Consider the following 19,601-nt stretch of genomic DNA (forward strand, 5'->3'; position numbering starts at 1 on the left):
AAATGCCTTGGACAGGGATATAGTTCACATCTCGCTGAAAACTGCAAAAAAACTGATTAAATGTACAAACTGATATCAATAGCACTCTATCTCTGTTAATGCCCAAACTGTCAGAGTTTGGGGAGAGGATCCTGTGTGGGCGGGCTCTGTCCCAGCCCAGATCAGCTTCCTGAGGGGTTTCAGGGCGGCTTTCTCCCCACTCTTACTTATTTTGGTACTTCATTCCTGCAATTCTGGCTGTTATTATGATGCTGTCAATTACAGATGGCATCTCTGATTCTGATTGCACTTTGCTTACAATTAAGCATCCTATAGAAAAATGGAAATGCTGGGTCATTAACATAGTGTAATAATAAGGTAAACCATTCAATTATGGAGGAAAAACCACTTTGAATAATAAGGATATTGTATGCCTAAAAGACATTCAGATGCCAGTGTATTACCATTCTTGCATACATAATAAATGAACTTAAACCCAAAAATAATCAACAGAAGCAAATAATAAATAGCTGTGCCCTCGGCAGCAGCCTGGCTGGCATCACTCCCTCCAGGGGCAGAGGAGCAGCTCTGGAGTGGGAATGGACAAGTCTTGGATCTGTGCAGTCCTTGGCAGTTGTTTTGGGAGGTGCCTTGGCCACTGCAGGACTTGCCTGATGCTGGAACTGACCTGGTTCCCACTGGCATGGGGAGGAGGCAGAGGAGGGCTGGGGCACCGGTGTGCACTGCTGCCTGCAGCAGCAAGGGGAGCACTGGGCTCTGCCCAGGGCCTCTGCTGGGCTCCAGGGGCTGGATGCAAACACTGGTCCTCTGCAGATTAAACAGTGGGGTATCGTGCTGTGTACAGTTGAGAGGCTAATGCGGTTGGGAAGATCTCGCCACTCAGTGTCTCTGTGGAGGGATTTGGAGCTGGCTTTGCTAGCTCCAGCAGCTGCTGAGAGCCCGTGACCTCCCCGGCTGCCCTGCAGCTGCTCTGCCCGCAGCACCGATGGCTCGCATGGATCCATCTCACTGACAGCTAGAAAAGGAACGGGAAACTGCAGGTGTGAGGGTGCAGAGGGTCATGCTCTGGCCACCACCTCTGACCTGCCTGGGGCTCCTGTGGCAGCCCTGATGGGGGTTTTGTGTCCAGCCTTTCTAAGCTGGTCCCTCTGCCAGGAGGGCAGGAGCCCCTCTCCCTCCCCGGCTGCTCAGCACAGGATGTGAACCATTACTGCTGTTTTCAGCCTCTTCGGCAGTATCGCTCCTCCATAACAATTCCCAGCCTTTTAGCTGTTGATGGCTTACCTATTACTCTGGCACTGCGTTAGGATAACATCCAGATACATCTGAAGAATAGAATTTATTTACTCTTTTCCCTGAAAAGCTTTTAGTATGATACAGCTGTGGTGCTTTCACTTAGGCAGCCATTATTGCCAGGGTGTTTTTCCTGGTAGAATTAAATTTTCCAGAAGATGAAAAAGGACTTCTCAGGATATGCAGCTCCAAACCACTATATTTTATTATTTTATTTCCCTGGCCTTCTTTGGGGAGGGCTCATCCTATCTTTGGGAAACTGGAGTGATTTGACCACCCAGCCGAGTCTGACCAGTGTTAGGTGTCAGCGGCACGGTGTGCACAGAGCTCTCCCCATGAGCTGCGGCTTTCCCACATCCAGCTGGCTGTTCCAGGTCCTGCAATACCAGCAGCATCTGACTTTGACCGTCTTGAAACTTCCCCAGGCATCGCTCAGCAGCCGTCGGGGCTGGGCCGGGTGGGAGCACTCCTGGGTGGAACACTCCTGCACGGGCGTCCGTGCGGGCTCCTGAGGCTCCGCCTGGGGCAGGAAGAACACGGCTGGTGCTGGGGGTCCTGCTGCATGTTGGTGCTGATCTCCCAGAGCGGGAATGCCGAGGGCGTGGGAAGGGAGCGTGTGTGATGGCTGCTGCCAGCAAGGTGCACTGCGTTGCATGTTTCAGAGGGGTTTCTGTCCTGCAGAGACTGCATGTGCATCAGCATTTCATGGAGCTCTGCCCCGTAGCTGAGCACTGCCGTGGGGCAAGAAAAGCCAGTGTAAAGTGAGTGAACTGGCACCGAGAGGGCTTGAGCTCCTGTGTTGAAGGGAAATCTGCACTGGGAGCAGACTAGTTTGACTTGAACGTCCTCAGTGAGAGGGGGCAGGCCTCACCCCTGCCTGCCCGTGAGCTCTCATGCCAGCACTTTGCTATAACTGTGACTAGTATAGTAACTAAATCCAGTTGATGACACGAAGAGATTCCCAGGAACAGGATCGTGGGCTCCAGTAGGGAATGGTAGTGAGACTTCGTCAAAACAATTTTGACAGCAAAGGGGCTAGAAATACACATTTCCACCCTTTTTCACAACCCGTTCCATGGCTGACTGCTGACCAACAATAAATCTTGCACTAAAATTGGAGAGATTGGGAGATTGGGCCAAATTTATCCCTGGTCAAACAATGTCAGGCACTTCCCCATGAGGAACCCCACAGCACTAACCTGAGCCTATCCAATTTGTGTGAGAGCCGTGCAGGCAAGGGATTTGGGCACAAGGCAGCAGCCACATCCCAGAGGAGTTCCACTTGAGGAAAGAACAGAAGAAAGCAAGGTTTAGCATTAGGATCATAATTTCAGATTACATTGTGCAAGTATCAACAGTCTATAGTCATGAGAGCCTTGGGGAACACAAGGCTGCAGCAGCTCTCCCAGCTAGCCTGATCAGCGAGGGTTGGTTTTAATTGCAGCTGAATGGATCTAACCTTGTGATGTCTGCTCACAAAGCATTGCCAGATTAATATAGGTTCCGTAGTTGCTTCTGCTAAAAGACTTTAATGGATCAGCTTAGTACTCTGCTCCATGATTATAGCATTCCTACCCACCTATCATGCCTGAGCCAGATGGTCCCTGTGAAATCAGAGCATATTTATATTTTTGTCTGCTATTCAGCCACCTGCCCACTGATTTTGTTGCAGAGTGGTAGGAGGAGAGGAGACTTCCTGGGTGCAGTTTGCCCCCCGCCCCTTTCACTAGCCCCGCTATCTGCCCCACCTTCTGAAAGACCCCGGAGGAGCCGCGGGCTCTCCTCTCCTCTCCTCTCCTCTCAGGCTGCCAAGGAGGCTTGCCCGGCCGTCTGGAGGGCAGCCACACTCCCGGACAGCAGCGTGGCCCGGTTCCTGGCACAGTCAGCTGCTTCCCCGGGTGCTGGGGGACGTTTCCAGCTCCAGTGGTGATGAGAGCCATTAAGAAGGTACAAGTACTAAAGAGATCTTGAGCGATGCCTATAAAACCTTTGAATCCTTGACAGAATCAATAGCAGGTTCTCAGGAGTAACTCCTTATCCAGGCCAACTTAAGCACATGCCAATGAGCCGTTAAAGATTTTGCATTTTGTGGAGATACAGAAGCCCTTTCATGGGGATCGCTGGACTCTAGACCAGGCGATATTGTGAGAAATCGCATTAGGAACAGGCTGTGCTCCGAAGGCGCTTTCCTCACGTCCGGGGGTGCGGCTGCAGCGGTGCTCGGAGCGGCACCCCCGGCCGGCACGGCGGGGCTCCCCGCGGGCGCTGCGCGGAGCGGCGCCGGCCCTGCGGCAGGGCAGCGGGCAGGGGGCAGGAGGGAGGGAGCGGGGCAGCTGCGCCCCGTGGAGTGCAGGGGCTGGGGGTGGCGGCCGAGCTGCCCTGCGGTCCCCGAGCGGCCCGGGAGCGGCAGGCCGGTGGGTCCCCGAGCGGCACCGTGCCGGTGGGTGCCCCCGGGCCCGCAGCCCCGCGGCCGCTTGCGCCTCTCGGGTGCCTTTGCTATTGACACGGATTCCCGTTCGGCTTCTCGGTCGCCATGGCAGCTCCGAGCTGCCGTGCTCTGATCGGCTCCGCTCGCCGCGAGTCAACGCGCGTTAGCACCTGCGTTGGTATGGCAACGGGACCGCGTCCGGCCGGCCGTGCTGCCGACGGACGGACGGACGGACGGACGGACGGACGGACGGCTCCAGGCAGCCCTGGACGCGCTGGGGGAAGGGCTGGCCCTGCTGAGGGACACTGGGACACTCCCAAGCCCCAGCTGCTTCTTGTTCCCCGGCTGCGCTGGGGTCCGGGGCTGCCCCCAGCCCGGCTGTGGCGCCCGGGGCTCCCACATCCTGCACGGCCCGGGGACCGTGCGAGAAACTCAGCAGGGACATGGCTGGCACAGAGCAAGGACGTGTCCTTGAGTCCCAAACTGCTCCTCTCAAGAGTGTTCTGCATGGACAGTGAACGGCTTCGGAAACTCTGGGAAGAGGGAAAGCTCCTTGTTCTGGAGAGGGAAACCAGCGGTACCGGCAGCCCCTAATTTGGGGTTACCAATCTGCCCTGCAGAAGCAGAATGCCAGTCACAGAGAGGGGTGGTTCACCCCCTTCTCCCAGCCACCAAATTCCTAACCATTACACTCTTCCAGTGAGTCTCCTGGGGATAGTCTGTGTTCCTTTGGCCCCCAGTCTGAGCTGGCACCCACTTTTCTGAAAGGGCTTTATAATTTGTGTTTAGTGTTTTTTAACAGACATATGTGAGCTGTTTGAATTAGAGCAATGTGAATCTATTAGGCAGCGACAGATGCAAGTTTTGTGTCTCTTATTAGAAGGGATTGGCTTCTGAGGTTTAGTGATGTGCAAAGGATTGGACTTTGGAGAGATTAAAATTATTTTCAGCGTTAAGCACAATATTTCTGAGCTAATGCACTCACTCTTGAATATAGATTCACAGACTGAAAAGATTATAAAACATTAAACCTATGTAAATTCAGCTGTAAATTTATGTTTGAACAAATTCAACAAGAGATTTGACTCGGGGGCTTATAGCAAATGGGTTCTGCTTTTAATGCGTACTCGGGCTCAGTTGCAATGCCGCTCTCCCCGTGAAAGTCCCACGCCTGCTGAATTACTGGCAGGTCACAGCTGACAGCTCAAGCAATTATACCGGAATGTGTTAATAATAAAAAGAAAAAGGATTCATGTTTGTCTTTTCAGAAGACAAAAGCAGCTGTTTGCTCCACCCCAAGGAGCAGCAGAGAGGAGCTCTGTGGGCAGGTGACACTTGCAGCACCTGGCCATTTTCTCTTTCCATGGCAGCTGTGCAAATCCTTGTCCTCCCCTGCGATTCCCCAAGCCCTGGGAGTTGCTATGAAGTTTTTTCTCTTGTTGAGAACATGAAAATACAGTTAACAAAGACTCCTTTTGAGTGGGATTGCAGGAAACCTGCAACATAGTGAACAAGCTGCCTACACAGAGATAAATGACAGCTGTGACTGAAGGAATAAACAAGATAATCTGGATTTAAATAAACCACAAGGGGATTTTGGCAACATGCAAATTCGCAAATTTATAAAATGTATCCTTTGAAAATAAAGAGCTTGTTTGAAGCCAGCAGTTAAGAGCAATTACTACAGCACATTTTCCCAATGAGGGCCTCTGCTCCAAGCCGGGGCGGGCGGGAGCCAGCTGCCCTGCCTGCCGCCCGCAGTGGCTGGGGGCCCCTGTGCACAGAGCAGAAACCTGAAGGAGGGAGAGCAGCAAGCCCCTGTGCAGCTCGGGGGTGCTGGGGGTGCCCAGAGCAGTGTGCCCCTCCTCAGCCTCTGAGGAGCACTGGGGAATGAACAGGAAAGGAGAGAAATCTCAAAAGCCCAAGCAAGTGCAATATGTACTGGATCATCTGCTTGGAGGACGAGGTAATTCCTGGGTCCAAGGCCAGCGTGACAGCTCAGCTTTGGCATTGCACAGTGTACTGCAAGCACAAGGGGATGGCGCCCGTCCCGTAAGGGAGCAGAGGGTTTGCTCACGCCTGTGTCAGCAGAGCTCCTGCCGGTGGATTCTTGTCCCTGCTCCCCTTTTTCAGGTGAGCAGTGATGAAGAGAGAAGAGGTGCAGGTGGGGAGACACCAGTGGCAGAGCCACGAGTAGACACGTCCGGTTCCAGCGCCTCACCTCCTGCACTGCCCTGTGGAGGCACCTCAGCTGCGGTCCCTCCCTGGCCGTGCATCTTCAGGCTGGCCTCGAAAGGGACCCAAACACTGCAGGGAAAGCCAAAATGTGTTCCAGAGGGAGCAAAGGCCCAGCCCCATGCTGCAGGCTGCTCTGCACCAGCCGCTGCAGGGGAGCGATGCACAGCGCTGCTCTGCCTGCGCACACAGAGCTGGTTAGAATTCCGCCGGCACACACGCAATTAGGGCAGAGCACATGGCAGCAGCTCTGTGAAGGTTAACTGCTCTGAGGAGCATTCCTGCCGTGCCAGAGGCTCGGTTGCTCCAGCTTTAACACCCTTGTTATTCCCAGCAGCAGGAGCCGGCCGGGCAGTGCGCTGCTCTCTGTTTGGCAGCAGTTATCGCGTGCCGCCGGCTGCACACAGGGCACCCGACCCTAGGGCTGCAGGCTCGAGCCTCCTTCACCTGCACAGTGCAGCTCCTGCCCCAGCAGGGCAGCACATGGCGGGGATTCTGAAACACAGCAGAGTCTGGGGTAAAGCCTTTCTGTATGTATGTCCCAGAGCCACAGTCGTTCCGGGCTCTGCAGGGCCAGGGTGTCCTGAGGATAAACTGTGACTTCCAGCTTTATGCTTAAAACTGTACAGCAAATGCTGAATCTGCTTCTGCTCCTCTTTTCCTTGATCCCTGCTTCCCTGTTTTCTCTCCTCAGGGCCAGCCCATCCATCTATTTGTCTTTATTGTGCACGAAGTTAAACACAGTCCTTAAATGTGGCAACACTTCCAGATTATTAGCTCTGCAATTTCTTGGCTCCCATTTGTTATGGTAACATCATCTGAAGGGGCAGTTGTAATTAACATGTTTGTTCAAGCTTCTTTTATAAACCCTCAGTATGTTTGTTTTAATCAAACCAAACCAAAAGGCCTGGGGCATCTGGTGCTGCTTGGGCAGCAGACACCGTGGTGGCTGTTGTCCTTGCCCAGGTGGGTCGCTGCCCGTCCTCCCCTTCCAGCTGATAGCTGTGGGCTGTGAGGGTGGGCACGGAGCAGCGCTGCTGGTGGCAGCACCTCCCACTCCCCCACCCTCCACAGGACAGCAGTGGGCACCCAAGGGCTCATCTCTGATCATCTGTGGGTCTTGCTGTGATGTGCATAGCCACAAAAGCTGCTTCCTTCCCACAGGGCTGTTAAATCCAGGTACTGGACTCCCCAGGGAAGCTGGTCTGTAATTCTGCAGCATCTGCAGTCCCCAAGTGCTCCTATCCCTCTTAATTTTTTCTTAATTTTTTTTCTTAAAGGAATAAATACCTCAAGATACATTATTCTGACTAATCCTTGCTCCCTTCGTGTCACTGCTACTCAAGTGGCTGATGCAAGGCATGCATGAAGCACCAGAGTGCTCTGGACAGAAGACAGGCTTGCAGGTGCCTTGCCATGGGGAAGGCGGCTCCAGTGGGACCTGATGCCACGGGGATGGGTTTCCCTATAGAGCCTGGCCCCAGCGTGCTGGCCCTGAGACAGGGAGTCCTGCAGCCATTGCTGCTGCTCAGAGAGACACTGTTCAACAGGAAAGGTTCTGCAACAGGACAGGGCAGCCAAGGAACGCCAGCCTCTTCACCCAAAATGCTGAAGACATTGGCACCCCTGTGGCAGCAGCAAACCCACCCTCACTCTTGCCTTGGCCGGAGACCCCTCATCAGCCCTGTTCTGAGCAGAACAAGCCTGGTGGGCTGGATGGCACCAGCGGTGAATTCACAAATTAGAGAGGCGTTACAGCCAGTTGATGCCTTTAGCAGTCAAATACGAGGCGACACTGACAGGCACATCTAGCAGGCTGTGCCTATCATCTGCTCCTGCTCCAGGCTTCAGCTGTGTTATTCCTGAAATGGGTCTTCCTGGGGCCCAGCAGTTTGACGTCAGCATTCCCGCGGCTGTCGCTGCCCAAGGTGCTCTCACAGAGCCATTTCAAGCCTATTCGCATTATTTCCTCGCCATATGTTTGTACTAAAAATAGTTGCAGTACAAAGGGATAATCCTGCAGGGCCGTGGGCATCGCCATCCTCCATTCTGACACGGGAGATCTGCCCAGGGCCGTGGGTGCTTCCCGAGGGCAGCGACCCCGTTCCTGTCCTTGGCACTGAGGCAGGGCTGGGGCTGCCCGCGGTGTGGCTGGGGGTGGGCAGCACGCAGGTCCCTGGCTGTGGCACGGCCTCCAGCCCCCCTGCCATCTGGCAGCACAACAGGTGTGAACGAGGCTGTGACACTCCTGCAGGGGACATCTTGTGGGTCCCTTCCAATTCAGCTTATTCTGTGATTCTGTGATCGCTTAAAACCCTCTGGCTGGCTATGATAATCCTTAACTGGTGGCACTGGGACAAGAATTTACCTCTTCATTTTCTTAGACATAACTGCTATCTCACTGCAGTTTCATTTTACAATATGGTAATATGCTATCCAGGAAAATCTTGCTACATGCTAATTTATCCAGTAGGCAAATTCCTTTTGGCTAATAAAAGTGCTTGCACAGGAAGCTCAAAACCCAGCAGCAATTAATTATTGACAGAGCATGTGAATTAGAGATAAAAGAAAAGTCATTCTTTCTCACACACAAGATAGTAAATAAATTTAATTATTGTACTAGAAGCAAGGGATCTTATTCTGTATTAAGTTTTATTAGCTGAGACATTTAAAAGCATGTCATCATAACAAAAAGGTCCTGTGTAATCCGAACTGCGGCGCTCCGTACACGGCTCTGGAGTGAATAGGCTTAATTGAGCAAATGGGAGCAGATGGCTTCTGAGCAGGCAGGTATTGTGCAGGTTTAGTGTCAATTAGCTTTGGTCTACACACGCCTATGGCAAATTGTCTGCATAATGTGTCACCAAGGCTGACTTTACATTTTGGGTGCCCACCATGGCCGGGGCTGAGGAGAAACAAAGCCAGGAGGATTTGGGTCTGGAGTGGCAGCATCTCTCCTCCTGCATGTCCCATCAACACCTGCACAAAGTGCCCACCCCTGCCTGGCCCCTCGCTCACCACCTCCTCTGCTTTTGCACAGGAACGTGATGCCCAAGACGCTGGAGGGCCAGATCACCATGGAGAAGACCCCCAGCTACTTTGTGACCAACGAGGCCCCGCGGCGCATCCACTCCATGGCCAAGGACACGAAGCTGATCGTGGTGGTGCGCAACCCCGTCACCCGCGCCATCTCGGACTACACGCAGACCCTCTCCAAAAAGCCAGAGATCCCCACCTTCGAGGTGCTGGCCTTCAAGAACCGGACCCTGGGGCTGATTGATGCCTCCTGGAGTGCTATCCGCATTGGGATTTATGCCCTGCACTTGGAAAACTGGCTCCAGTATTTTCCCCTCTCCCAGATCCTGTTTGTCAGTGGTGAGAGGCTCATCACTGACCCAGCTGGGGAAATGGCCAAGGTCCAGGACTTCTTAGGCCTCAAGAGGATTGTGACAGAGAAGCATTTTTATTTTAATAAAACGAAGGGGTTTCCCTGTCTAAAGAAGCCAGAGGACAGCAGCGCTCCCCGGTGCTTGGGCAAGTCCAAGGGTCGAACTCACCCCAAAATAGACCCGGACGTCATCCACAGACTGCGGAAGTTTTACAAACCCTTCAATGTCATGTTTTACCAAATGACAGGCCAAGATTTCCAGTGGGAGCAGGAAGAAAGTGATAAGTAGAACCACAAAATCAGGAAAAAATATTTTTTGTTTTTGGGATGTGAATCATCATTTGAGACCCAAAACTCTCTTGGGGCCAGAGGCTCAGCCCCATGTGTAACAGGCTCTTGTGTTGCCAGGGCTGCAGCAGAAGTCCCACGTATGCAGCTCTGGAACTGTAGTGGCCTGTCACCTCGGGCTGCACTCGGGCTCTCCCCACTGCAGCACTGGGGGTCAGGGGCAGGTGGGAGGAGGAGGAGGAGGCAGGGGGAGCACGGCTCCTCAGGTCGGTGGGGCACTTTGTGTCGACGTTTTGCTGCTGGTGTCCCCCTTGCAGCCAGGCAGGCAGGTCCAGACCTCCTGCCACAGCAAGCTGGCAAGAGGGTGGCTCCCAAAACCCAGCACTGGGACAAACCCATAGATTTGATTTCTCCTGCCCTGCACTTTAGTTTTGCCCAAACAGCAGCATCAGATCTGGTAAATTCAGGCCTGTGCACTCACATGCACACTGGTCTTTGTGTGTGGAAGGAATAAAGCCAGTTATGCTGCAAAGGAACTATGTACAGGAACTTCATTTGCACCAAACGTTTCAATTACTTCTTGCACTAAAACTAGAATTTACCAAGTGCCACAGACACCTGGTCTCAATTCTCCTCTGACTGATGGGTGCACCTCCACTGTTGGAAGAGAGTTGTTCCTTCTTTGCTGAGATGCTCAGTGAGATCAGAACTGGGGTCCCCCCAGGTCTCCACCCTCCTGGAAGCTGAAAGAACACTCCAGGCTGCCCAGGAGTGAGCCAGGCTCCCACTGCCCAGCCAGGCTGCCCAGGCACAGTGTGGTGCCACACGTGCCCCCGCAGCTCCTCCTGGCCAGGCTGTGCCATGCCCTGCTCCCTGGTTTGGAGCCAGCGCTGCCAGTGGGGACCGAGGGGGCGGCTGCAGGGTGGAGGCCTGGGACAGCCCCGGCACGGGCTCTGACAGCCAGGACCCCTGGCACTGCCACTTGTTTGCACCTTGAAAATGCAATCCCTGCTGCTTGCTGTGGACAGCTGGGGTCGCAGAACAGGGAAGCAGCCTTCATCTTACTTCAGAATTACAAAAGAGCAACCAATCCCCAGGGCAAGCACTGCTCAGCGCACAAAACCTGTGCTCTCTAGTGGAAATGACCAAGTCACCCAAATTTGCAAATCCTGGTAGAAACTGTAGAATAAACCTACATCCCCCCTCGATCCCCCAGTGCCATGAGAGCTGTTCGCTGGGCCCAGCACACGAGAGCAGAGCTTTCACACAGCTGCATGGTTCCTCCTCCACTGCTGCGGGAAACCAGGCAGAGGGGAGCAAAGGTGAAATGCAGAGCTGCTGAAACAGTCCCTCACTCGGTGATTTCTCAGGGCACTCAGATACTGCTGGCAGCTCTCTTTGCTCTGATGAGGGCTAAGGCTACCTCCAGCTAGGGGTGTAGCCACATGAGAGCCCCCTTGCACTGGGCAGGTCCCCAGCAGAGGTGCAGGAAGGCATGAGAGGAACAGGACTCAGTTCTGGTTGAGGTGAAAGAACTCCCTACAGCTCCAGCTAAGCAGATGAAATCACTGTTGCATTCATTGGGTGACAAGCTGACCCTGCTCAGGGTTCCAGGGCCTGTCGTGTGGCTCACAGGCCATGAAATGGTGCCGGTGCCTTGGATTGGATGAGAAGAGCTGAAGCCATTTGGACCATTTACTGCGTGGCCCGTGCTGGAGGGACACTGCAAGGTCCCTGCTGACATCATGTCAGCTCCCATCAGCCTGGTCAGATGTAAAAACAGCTCCTGACATAGCACAGTTTTCACAAACCCACAAACTCCCCAATTACTACAGGAAAATTGGAAGTATGTAATAAGAATAATCTTATGATGTTTCATGCATTATTAAAATATCAGAACAGGTCCTACCTGAAACCTGCTGTTGCATGACTTGGTGCAAGATGCGGAATGGAGCACCAGGGGCTCCAGGGCGGGTGTCCCTCAGCAGAGGGATGTCTGGGCCTCTGCCTGTGTGCGCAGCGTGGTGCGGGGCTGGGCTGGCTCTGCCTGGCACAGGGGCTCAGCTCCGGGGGACGGTGGCTCCTGCGTGGGTGGGGACACGCCGTGCCCCTCACCTGCCCCCACACTCACTCCCATAATTTCTGCCATATATTCAGAGGTTTATTTTTTATACCAGACGCCACCTCCAGCTCGGCAGGAGCTGATGGGTGCCCACCAGGAGAGGAGACCCTGCTCCTCAGCCCTGAGTGCCTGCTCCATGGACACCGGCCGCTCAGCACGGGGGGACAGCACACTGCAGCCCCACAACCCTGTCCCCAGGTGCAGCTGTGGTGCTCCCAGGGGGACAGCACACTGCAGCCCCACAGCCCTGTCCCCAGGTGCAGCTGTGGTGCTCCCAGTGCCGCGGTGCTGGGAGGGAGCAGGGGTGAGCCAGTCACCCGGGCTGGGGGCGTGGGCACTGGGGTGGGGTGGGGGGTGGTCTTATTTTGTTTTGCTCTTTGGAAGTGCACCCCATGTATGTCCCACTGCAGCTGGGGCTGGATGGGGGGATTATTTTCTATCTGGCCAGAAAGAGGCCTGCCAAATGAGAGTCAGGTTAATAACAGTTTTTTTTTAAAAAAAATCTATTCAAATGTCAGCATTAGAATACACAGGAAATTGAATTTTGTATTTGGTTTCAATTAGCAAAGCATAAATTATATTTAATTTTATACACAGACTGAGTGATTCATTGTTCTGGAAAAGCTGGTACTTTCTGGTTCAGAGACTGGAAATGGAGAGTGGGTCTGTTCTGAATCTTACTTGCTGTGCTGTCACTGCCTCCCCAGTGCGTCTCTGTCCGTCAGTGTCTCTGTACCTGAGCGATGTGACTGTCCTGAACTGAACCCCGGAACCCCCAGCACTAAACAATAAATCATTGTAGCAGCTGCATTTCTTGGCTCCGTTTCTCTTGGCCCCCCAGCAGCACCGACACCCCCGGAGCCCAGGGGAGCCGCTCCAGGACAGCGCTGCCGTGTCCCGCCAGCCCAGCGGCTGCTGGGACGCGCCCCACAGGCCACAAGGGCTGGGCGAGGCACTGCTGCTGCCAGGGCCAGAACGGGACCAGCACCACAACCACCTGCGCCAGCCTGCGAGCCCTGGGGTGGGGGAGAGCGTTCCTCACCGACCTCTCAGTTTGGGGTGCACCTCCCAAGGTCACAAAGAACAAACCCCCGAGCAATACCTGGGAGATTTCACTTGCTGCTGATTAAGGATAAATCAGTGGCTAATAAAAAGAGAGGGATGAGGGAGGGCTGGCTGCCAGGGTAAGAAATTTGGAGGAAAATTTTTTAATCTCATTTTGTGTGCACAATTTCCTGCTTGTTTGAAAAAAGGTTATTGCACAGCATGGTTCTATTGTGTCATCTGATAAAAACCACAGAAAAACTTTTATCGACAAAATTAGGAAGTAGTGAACTATAAAATTGCTAATTATTTTCTAGTAAATTTACTTTTAAATAACTTTAGACACCAATTACAGGCACCATTAAGCACCATTAACACTGGGTATATTTACCAAACAAGGATGGAATACTTATTCAAATCAAGATCATTTTGGTGCAGATTCTGCTGTTTGGAAAGCAGCCCCCTCTCACCAGATATTTAAAAAGCCATCAGAAGATCAATTACACCTCAGGTTCCTAATTTTTGAGTGTTGGTGTGATGTAATTCAACCCTTGAAGGAAACACCTGTGAACAGGAGCTGATGTCCTGGGGAGCTGCCCCGGCAGCCCTGGTGTGGCGGTACAGCACCGGGCCGGTGTCCTTCTGTCCCCCGGGGCAGCGACTCCCCTCTTCAGCTGGTCCAGCCGTCTCCTGCAAGGCCTCCATCCCTGCTCCGAGCAGGGTTAGTCCCCTCAGCACCCCGGTCCCAGACCGGTGGGCCCTGTGTCGCTGTTCTGCCCCCGCAGACCCGTCCTGCTCCCCGCAGTGCCCGCAGCCGTGCCCGCAGCCGTGCCCGCAGCCCGTGCTCCCTGCAGTGCCCATGCCCGCAGCCGTGCCCGCAGCCGTGCCTGCAGCCGTGCCCGCAGCCGTGCCCGCAGCCGTGCCCGCAGCCGTGCTCGCAGCACTGCCTGGCCAGCGCGGAGCCCTTGGCGCTGCCGGTGCCGGACGCTGTGCCGGGATGAACGCCGGCCCTCGCCTCGTCATGGGAGGTTGCCAGCGGCTGTCAGAGAGCTGGCTGCAAAGCTGCTCCCTGCTCCCGCTTTCCTGCTGTCATCTTTGACATCGTCATTATTTATTAACTGCCCGGTACCCAACAGGCTGCCAGTGATGCAGAGATGCTCAGATTGTGCAGGTTCGATGCGCTGCCTGCCTCCAAGGTCACGTCCTCCAGGATGTCTTGCAAACCAGATTGAAGAGGTACCAGCCAAGATGCAACATGTCCTGTATTGCTGATGCCAGGTTTCAAACAGAGCCCTTTGAATAAGGATGACTTACTACATAGCATCATAGAATCATGGAATTGTTTAGGTTGGAAAAGGTCTCCAAGACCATTTAGTCTGACCACTCCCCCGGCACTGCAAGGCCACCACTAAGCAATATCCCCAAGTGCCACATCTACATGGCTTTTAAATCCCTCCAGGGACAGTGATGAAATCACTTTGCTGGGCAGCCTGTGCCAGGGCTGCACAGCCCTTTCCATGGAGAATTTTTTTCCTGATATCCAATCCAAACTGAGCCTGGTTCCTTGGTTGTCTTGTACGTGCTGTGTGATGGTGCTCCAGGCGATCTGGTCCTTACGCTTCCTCAACACCAAGGTCAGACTGACAGGCCTGTAGTTCCCTGCAGGAATTCTGTGCCCTCCAGGGAAATCTCTCAGCCAGGCTCCTCAACAGCTCAGCCTGCCCTCGGGCTGAGAGGAGAACTGCGAGGAGGCAGTTCTGCTGGCCCCTCCTTACTCCTCCAAGAACCCCAATACTATCATTTTGGGTTCTCTGTGCCCAAGATGGGCTCTGAGCAGATGGTGATATCAGACCCTGCTACTCACAGCTGCTCCCATTCCTGCATGCAGCTCAGAGCATTCTCTGCACCAGTGCCAGCAAACGCAGGGCCCAGAATGTCAGGTGAGAGATGCTCCACCAGCTTTCAGACGTGGGACCTCGGCTTTGACTTTACACCCGAGCCCAGGGGGATGGCAGGGTTATTTAGCTGGGCAGTTGTGACCCTGCAGTGACCTGTTTCAGCCTGGTCAGCAGGAATCACCCTGCCCTTGGCCACTGCCTCCTTGGCACCGTGCCACTGCTCTGACCCTGCACCCTGCAGCGCCGTGGCTCTGGCACCCTGTGCCCACAGACCGTGACATCCGAGGCAGAAACAGCTAAACAATCTTTCACATCCCAGATTTCCTGGGACCCTGTGCTGGGTTTTTTTGGTTTTGCTAACCTCAGAAGCTCTCCCTCTATGAGTCACTTACTGGGAAAACTTTATGATTAGAAAATTTTTGATGCCTTTTAAGATGCTCTTCTAACTTCTGGTACAGGAAGAAATACTTGAGGGTCACATCACAGTTACTTTATGCCACTAACAGGGATGTTTTGAAGTATTTAGCTGCAATATAAGGACTACTACCAAATCTCAGCACTTGCCCATAAGTACTTTATGCAAGGACAGAGGCTGACAGATGTACCCACAGATTAACAGATTTCTGCTCTCACCTCTGCTGTCCCATTGCCCCCACAGGGCCCAGAGGGAGGGTCACTGTGTGCACAGTCTTCAAGGAAATGGGAATTGAGGGAACTGGTTTTTTGCAGCACCTCATTTGTGACTGAAGTCATTATGTGCAGAGAGACGTACGGGTAGCTGAAAGACAGAATTAATATAGTAAGTAATCCTCTCTCTTTAGCATATCTTTCTGCATGAAATAATGGTTTAATGTCTAACTTTTCTAGGCACATGCTTTTCCTCATAACAAACACTTATATGAGATGCAGCTATTTATGTTTCAAGGCAAAAAGTGTGGAGTGTAATGGACTCTACTCTGACTATCTGCCCATGAAGAAATTTCACTGTATCATGGGAAATGAGGAAAAACATTTTATTTGGAGGCAATTTCTTTCTTTTTAAGCCATTCTTATCTTTCTGCCTTGTTCTGTGTTGGAAAGGATATTTGCTGGCTCTGAGCCGCCTCTGCTCATCCCCAGCAGGGATGCCCTGGCTGCTCCTGAGCACTCCTCACAGCCGGCACAGGGCCCGGGGGTTTTCCTGGTGCCTCCAAAGCAGGCGCTGGTCTCCGGGGCTGCGGTGCCTGGCCAAGGTAGCCCTGGCTGCTCGGGCCTCATGAGGAGCTCCCGGCTCCACTGCCCTTTCCACCTCCCACAGGCGAAATCCAGAGCAGTGTGGGACAGACGTCTGGCTCACTGGGGATCTGCCTCCGGGGTGCTGCTCTCCGTGCTCGCCAAGGCACATCCCACAGACACGAGGAGGGTGAGCTTTTCCCTGGCAGTGACGCTGCGTAGCGCGCTCATCCAGAGGATGCAGGAGATGTCTGTGTTAGGAAGGCAAACGGTACATCTGGCAATTTTCCACCCAACTGACAGAGATAAACAGGTATAAATATACCCCATTAATAGCGTAAGCAACCTTCAAAGCTTTTGTGGAGAGGCTGTGGGGCCAGCGTGTGGCAAGGGCTGGTGCTGCAGCTAGGGACATGAGCAGCAGGGATGGCACAGCCACCAGGGATGGCACAGCCACCAGGGCCAGCAGAGTCACCAGGGCCAGCAGAGCCACCAGGGATGGCAGAGCCACCAGGCCTGAAGCCCCTCACTGGCAGAGGCAAAAAGAAGGCTGGCAGTGGCAAAGGGAGACGCTTGCCAGGAACAGAAGAACCTGGGAAGCCATGAGTGCACCTCACAGCACTGCCGGGGCAGCAGCAGCATCTTGTTGGATGTCAGCTGAGCCATGCTCTCCCAGCCACTGTGGTCACTACCAGCTCAGCCCTGGCAGGTCAACAGGTGCTCAAGTGTCCCACCCCAGGGGCTGACATGGATCCCTCTCCCAGGGACCCTCTGTAGCATCCAGCAGTGACGAGCAGGTAGACCTGGCTGGGTTTCAGCCCTAGTTCAACAAGGGAAAGCTAATGGCAGGGTTCTGCCTTGATCTAAGAAAGCTACAGCAGGATAAATTGCAGTTAATGAAAAGAGTGAGGAATGGGCAGGTCATGGGGGTGACCCCACTCACCTCTTGAAGGATTTTTTTCTGAGAGAATAAGCAGCTGAGAGCAAGTCCTTTGTCAAATTCAGCTTCTCCCAGGGAATGTTTGCATTCACATGATGTGTGAAGCTGAAGGGCTGGATGTTGTGCCTGTATCAGAAACCTCTCCCTGTCCAGTGCTGTGGTGGAGGATGGAGAAGTGCTGCATTTCCTCGATGTTCCAAATTCACCTGTGAAGAAGTGTCTCCTCACAGTTGATTCATGCTAATTTAATCTAATTTCTCAGCACTGTGGCTGTCTGCTCCCCCGTCCCACGTTTCGGAGGCATGGTGGGCGCTGCTGGAGCAACACGACTCCAGACCCGGTGGATGACATGAGCTGCTCACAGCAGATGATCTCCTTGGAGAAGGGCAAGTGATTTACGGGGCTTTGCCCGAGTGCTGATGGTTTTGACCGCCCTGTGGGTTGGCCTGCTTGTCCAGCAGGTATTTACTGCCTAGCAAAGGTTTACTGCTCGGAAGTTTGCTTTGTCTTAAAACACCGCTGCATCCCCTGAGACAATCGTGCCGTTCCTTAGTCCCAAGCAGTGGCACCAGCACGGCCCTGCCTGACATGAGACCAGGCTGTCCAGACACTCCATTAGTGACTGTGCAAGGAGGCTGCAATTGGAGCATTTTCCAGTTCACACATCCTGCCAGAGTTCACAGCAGAGGAGAGTCCTGCTGAGAGGGGCTTCACAGCTCCTGGAGAACTGCAGCTCCCAAGCTGGAGAGCAGGCACAGAAGCAAGCACTTGGCTCATCCATTTGGGGTCCAGGGCCATCTCTGCATCTCTGTAATATAGAAAAACAGTTTAACTAACATTTTTTTCTAGCAAGATTTGATAATAAAGTCATAAGTCTGGTGTTTTCCTTCCAGATACGACAACTTACATGGAAAAGTTGATTTGTAAGATTTCTGGTATAAGAATTATTCTCAGAAAGGAAAAAACCAAACAAACCCAAGGCAGTACTCCCAGAGACATATGCTAGAAATCTTCTAATGCCCCTGAGAACTGTGGGTTTTAACCCCATTCTAATATGGAAAATGTCTTTCCATGTAACTCAGAGGGAATGGCTTGTGCCACTGGCTTGTCTGTCTATTTTGCTCTCTTTGCAGCAGCAGAACTCTCAGACCAGCCAGTCAGCTCTTGGTCCTGTCAAAACTGCAGCATCCAGTTATTATTTTAAACACAGAAAAGAAGAGCTCACAGCAGTGTGAGCTGCAGCCCTGACCATGCACAGTGAGGCACTCCTGAGGGGCTGCACTCTGCAGCAGACAGGCAACCACGGTGCCCCGAGCCCTGCGGCACAGGACGCTCTGCCTCCTGCCCCGGGGAGTGAGCCAGCTGAGCTGCACCTGCCTGTGGGAGGTCACCTGTGGAGACAGGTCGTGGCGCTGGCCGTGTGGCTGCCTGATTGGAGATGGTGCTACAGCCTGATAGCCTGGTTGGGGGGCCATTTACACCACGGGCTGCAAAGAAAGTGCTGTTGCCACCTTTCACCATCCCCAGGCACGCACCAGCTGCTGGAGCCTTCCCCATGCCACCAAGGAATCAGGGTCTCTCCATGGCCACAGCTGCTGGGACTCAGTCCACACAGCACCTGCAGTTTCTCTGCTATTCACCATCTTGTTTTATGTTTAATGAGTTCATGTAACTTTTTGTTAAGCAGCGAGGAAATGTTTTCCAGGGAAGCCACTTCCAGCACATCCTCTGTGTGTAGGTTGGATGTTATGGAACAGTGGCTCTGTTGAATTCATTAGCATACAGCACTTCACTTACTCACCTAATCTACATATTTTTCTCCAAGGGTGAGGAAACCTCCAGGTGCTGGTAAGAAGCTCAGGTGCCCGGGGCAGGTGGGCAAGGGCAGGTGTGGGGCAGAGTGCTATGGCTGCCCCATGCTGTGGGTCCCTGACTGACCGTGTTCCCCAGCCAAACCACAGTAATGGGACCTGCATGAGGCACTGCTGCCTCCTGCCAGAACTCTCGCCTTCACCGCCTGTCCTCTGCCCAGGGCACATGCTGCCCATCAAGGGGACCGTGCCAGCCTGGTCTCACCACCCTGGCCCCTGAGAGGAGGGTGAGCAGAGCTGCCCCACAGCTCCCTCCTGGGCTGTGCTCACAGAAAGACACACACATGCTTCTGGGACCCAGGCATTTTTTCATCTTGGCACAGAATTCTTCCAGAGATGATTATTTGAAAGATGAGTCACCAAATACAATAGCAAAGACACATCCTTGACTTACTGGCAGAGAAGGGATGTGACCAGCATTAAGTCTCCATGCAACGTCTCCATCACACACTGTCTGGCGTTTATTCTAAACAGCTCTCAGTCTTGAGCAGAATTGTTTTTTCACATCAGAAATCCAGCTACTTTTTCATAAGAAATGTTCCTTAATGAAAGGAAAAACAGACAGTGTTCACGGATGTAAAAATCATTATAGCACAGCTATGTGCTCTCTGCAGCTGCTGCCTGTTACAGCCTGTTTGCAGAACACAGGCACGCATGGAGATGCACATCAGTATCCCTGCACTGGGGGTAGCAAGGCTGTGCCCCTCAAAGGGGGCATAACCAAAAGAACACCTTTCTACACGGAGTCACATGGAAAAGCCGAGGGGAAAAGGTTCCAGTTCCTCCCAGGGTGAGTCAATCTCGATGCAAGAAGAAAATGTTTCACCATGAGGACACAGAGACAGAATAATCTCCCCAGGGAAGCAGCCCCTGCTCGGCCCC

The 19,601-nt window shown here is 53.3% G+C and overlaps 1 protein-coding gene across 1 annotated transcript in view; it reads left to right on the forward strand.

Annotated features, from left to right (window-relative positions):
- The window catches only part of HS3ST4 (heparan sulfate-glucosamine 3-sulfotransferase 4), a 52,307-nt gene extending 42,139 nt beyond the window's left edge, over positions 1 to 10,168 (forward strand). Inside the window, exon 2 of the mRNA XM_038151701.1 lies at positions 8,997 to 10,168. Within this exon, the coding sequence (XP_038007629.1) occupies positions 8,997 to 9,633 (637 nt within the window). The 3' untranslated portion in view covers positions 9,634 to 10,168. The remainder of the gene's footprint in view (positions 1 to 8,996) is intronic.
- The last annotated feature ends 9,433 nt before the right edge of the window (positions 10,169 to 19,601 follow it).

This window comes from Motacilla alba, chromosome 14 (genome assembly GCF_015832195.1).
Source record: "Motacilla alba alba isolate MOTALB_02 chromosome 14, Motacilla_alba_V1.0_pri, whole genome shotgun sequence".
NCBI lineage: Eukaryota > Metazoa > Chordata > Aves > Passeriformes > Motacillidae > Motacilla > Motacilla alba.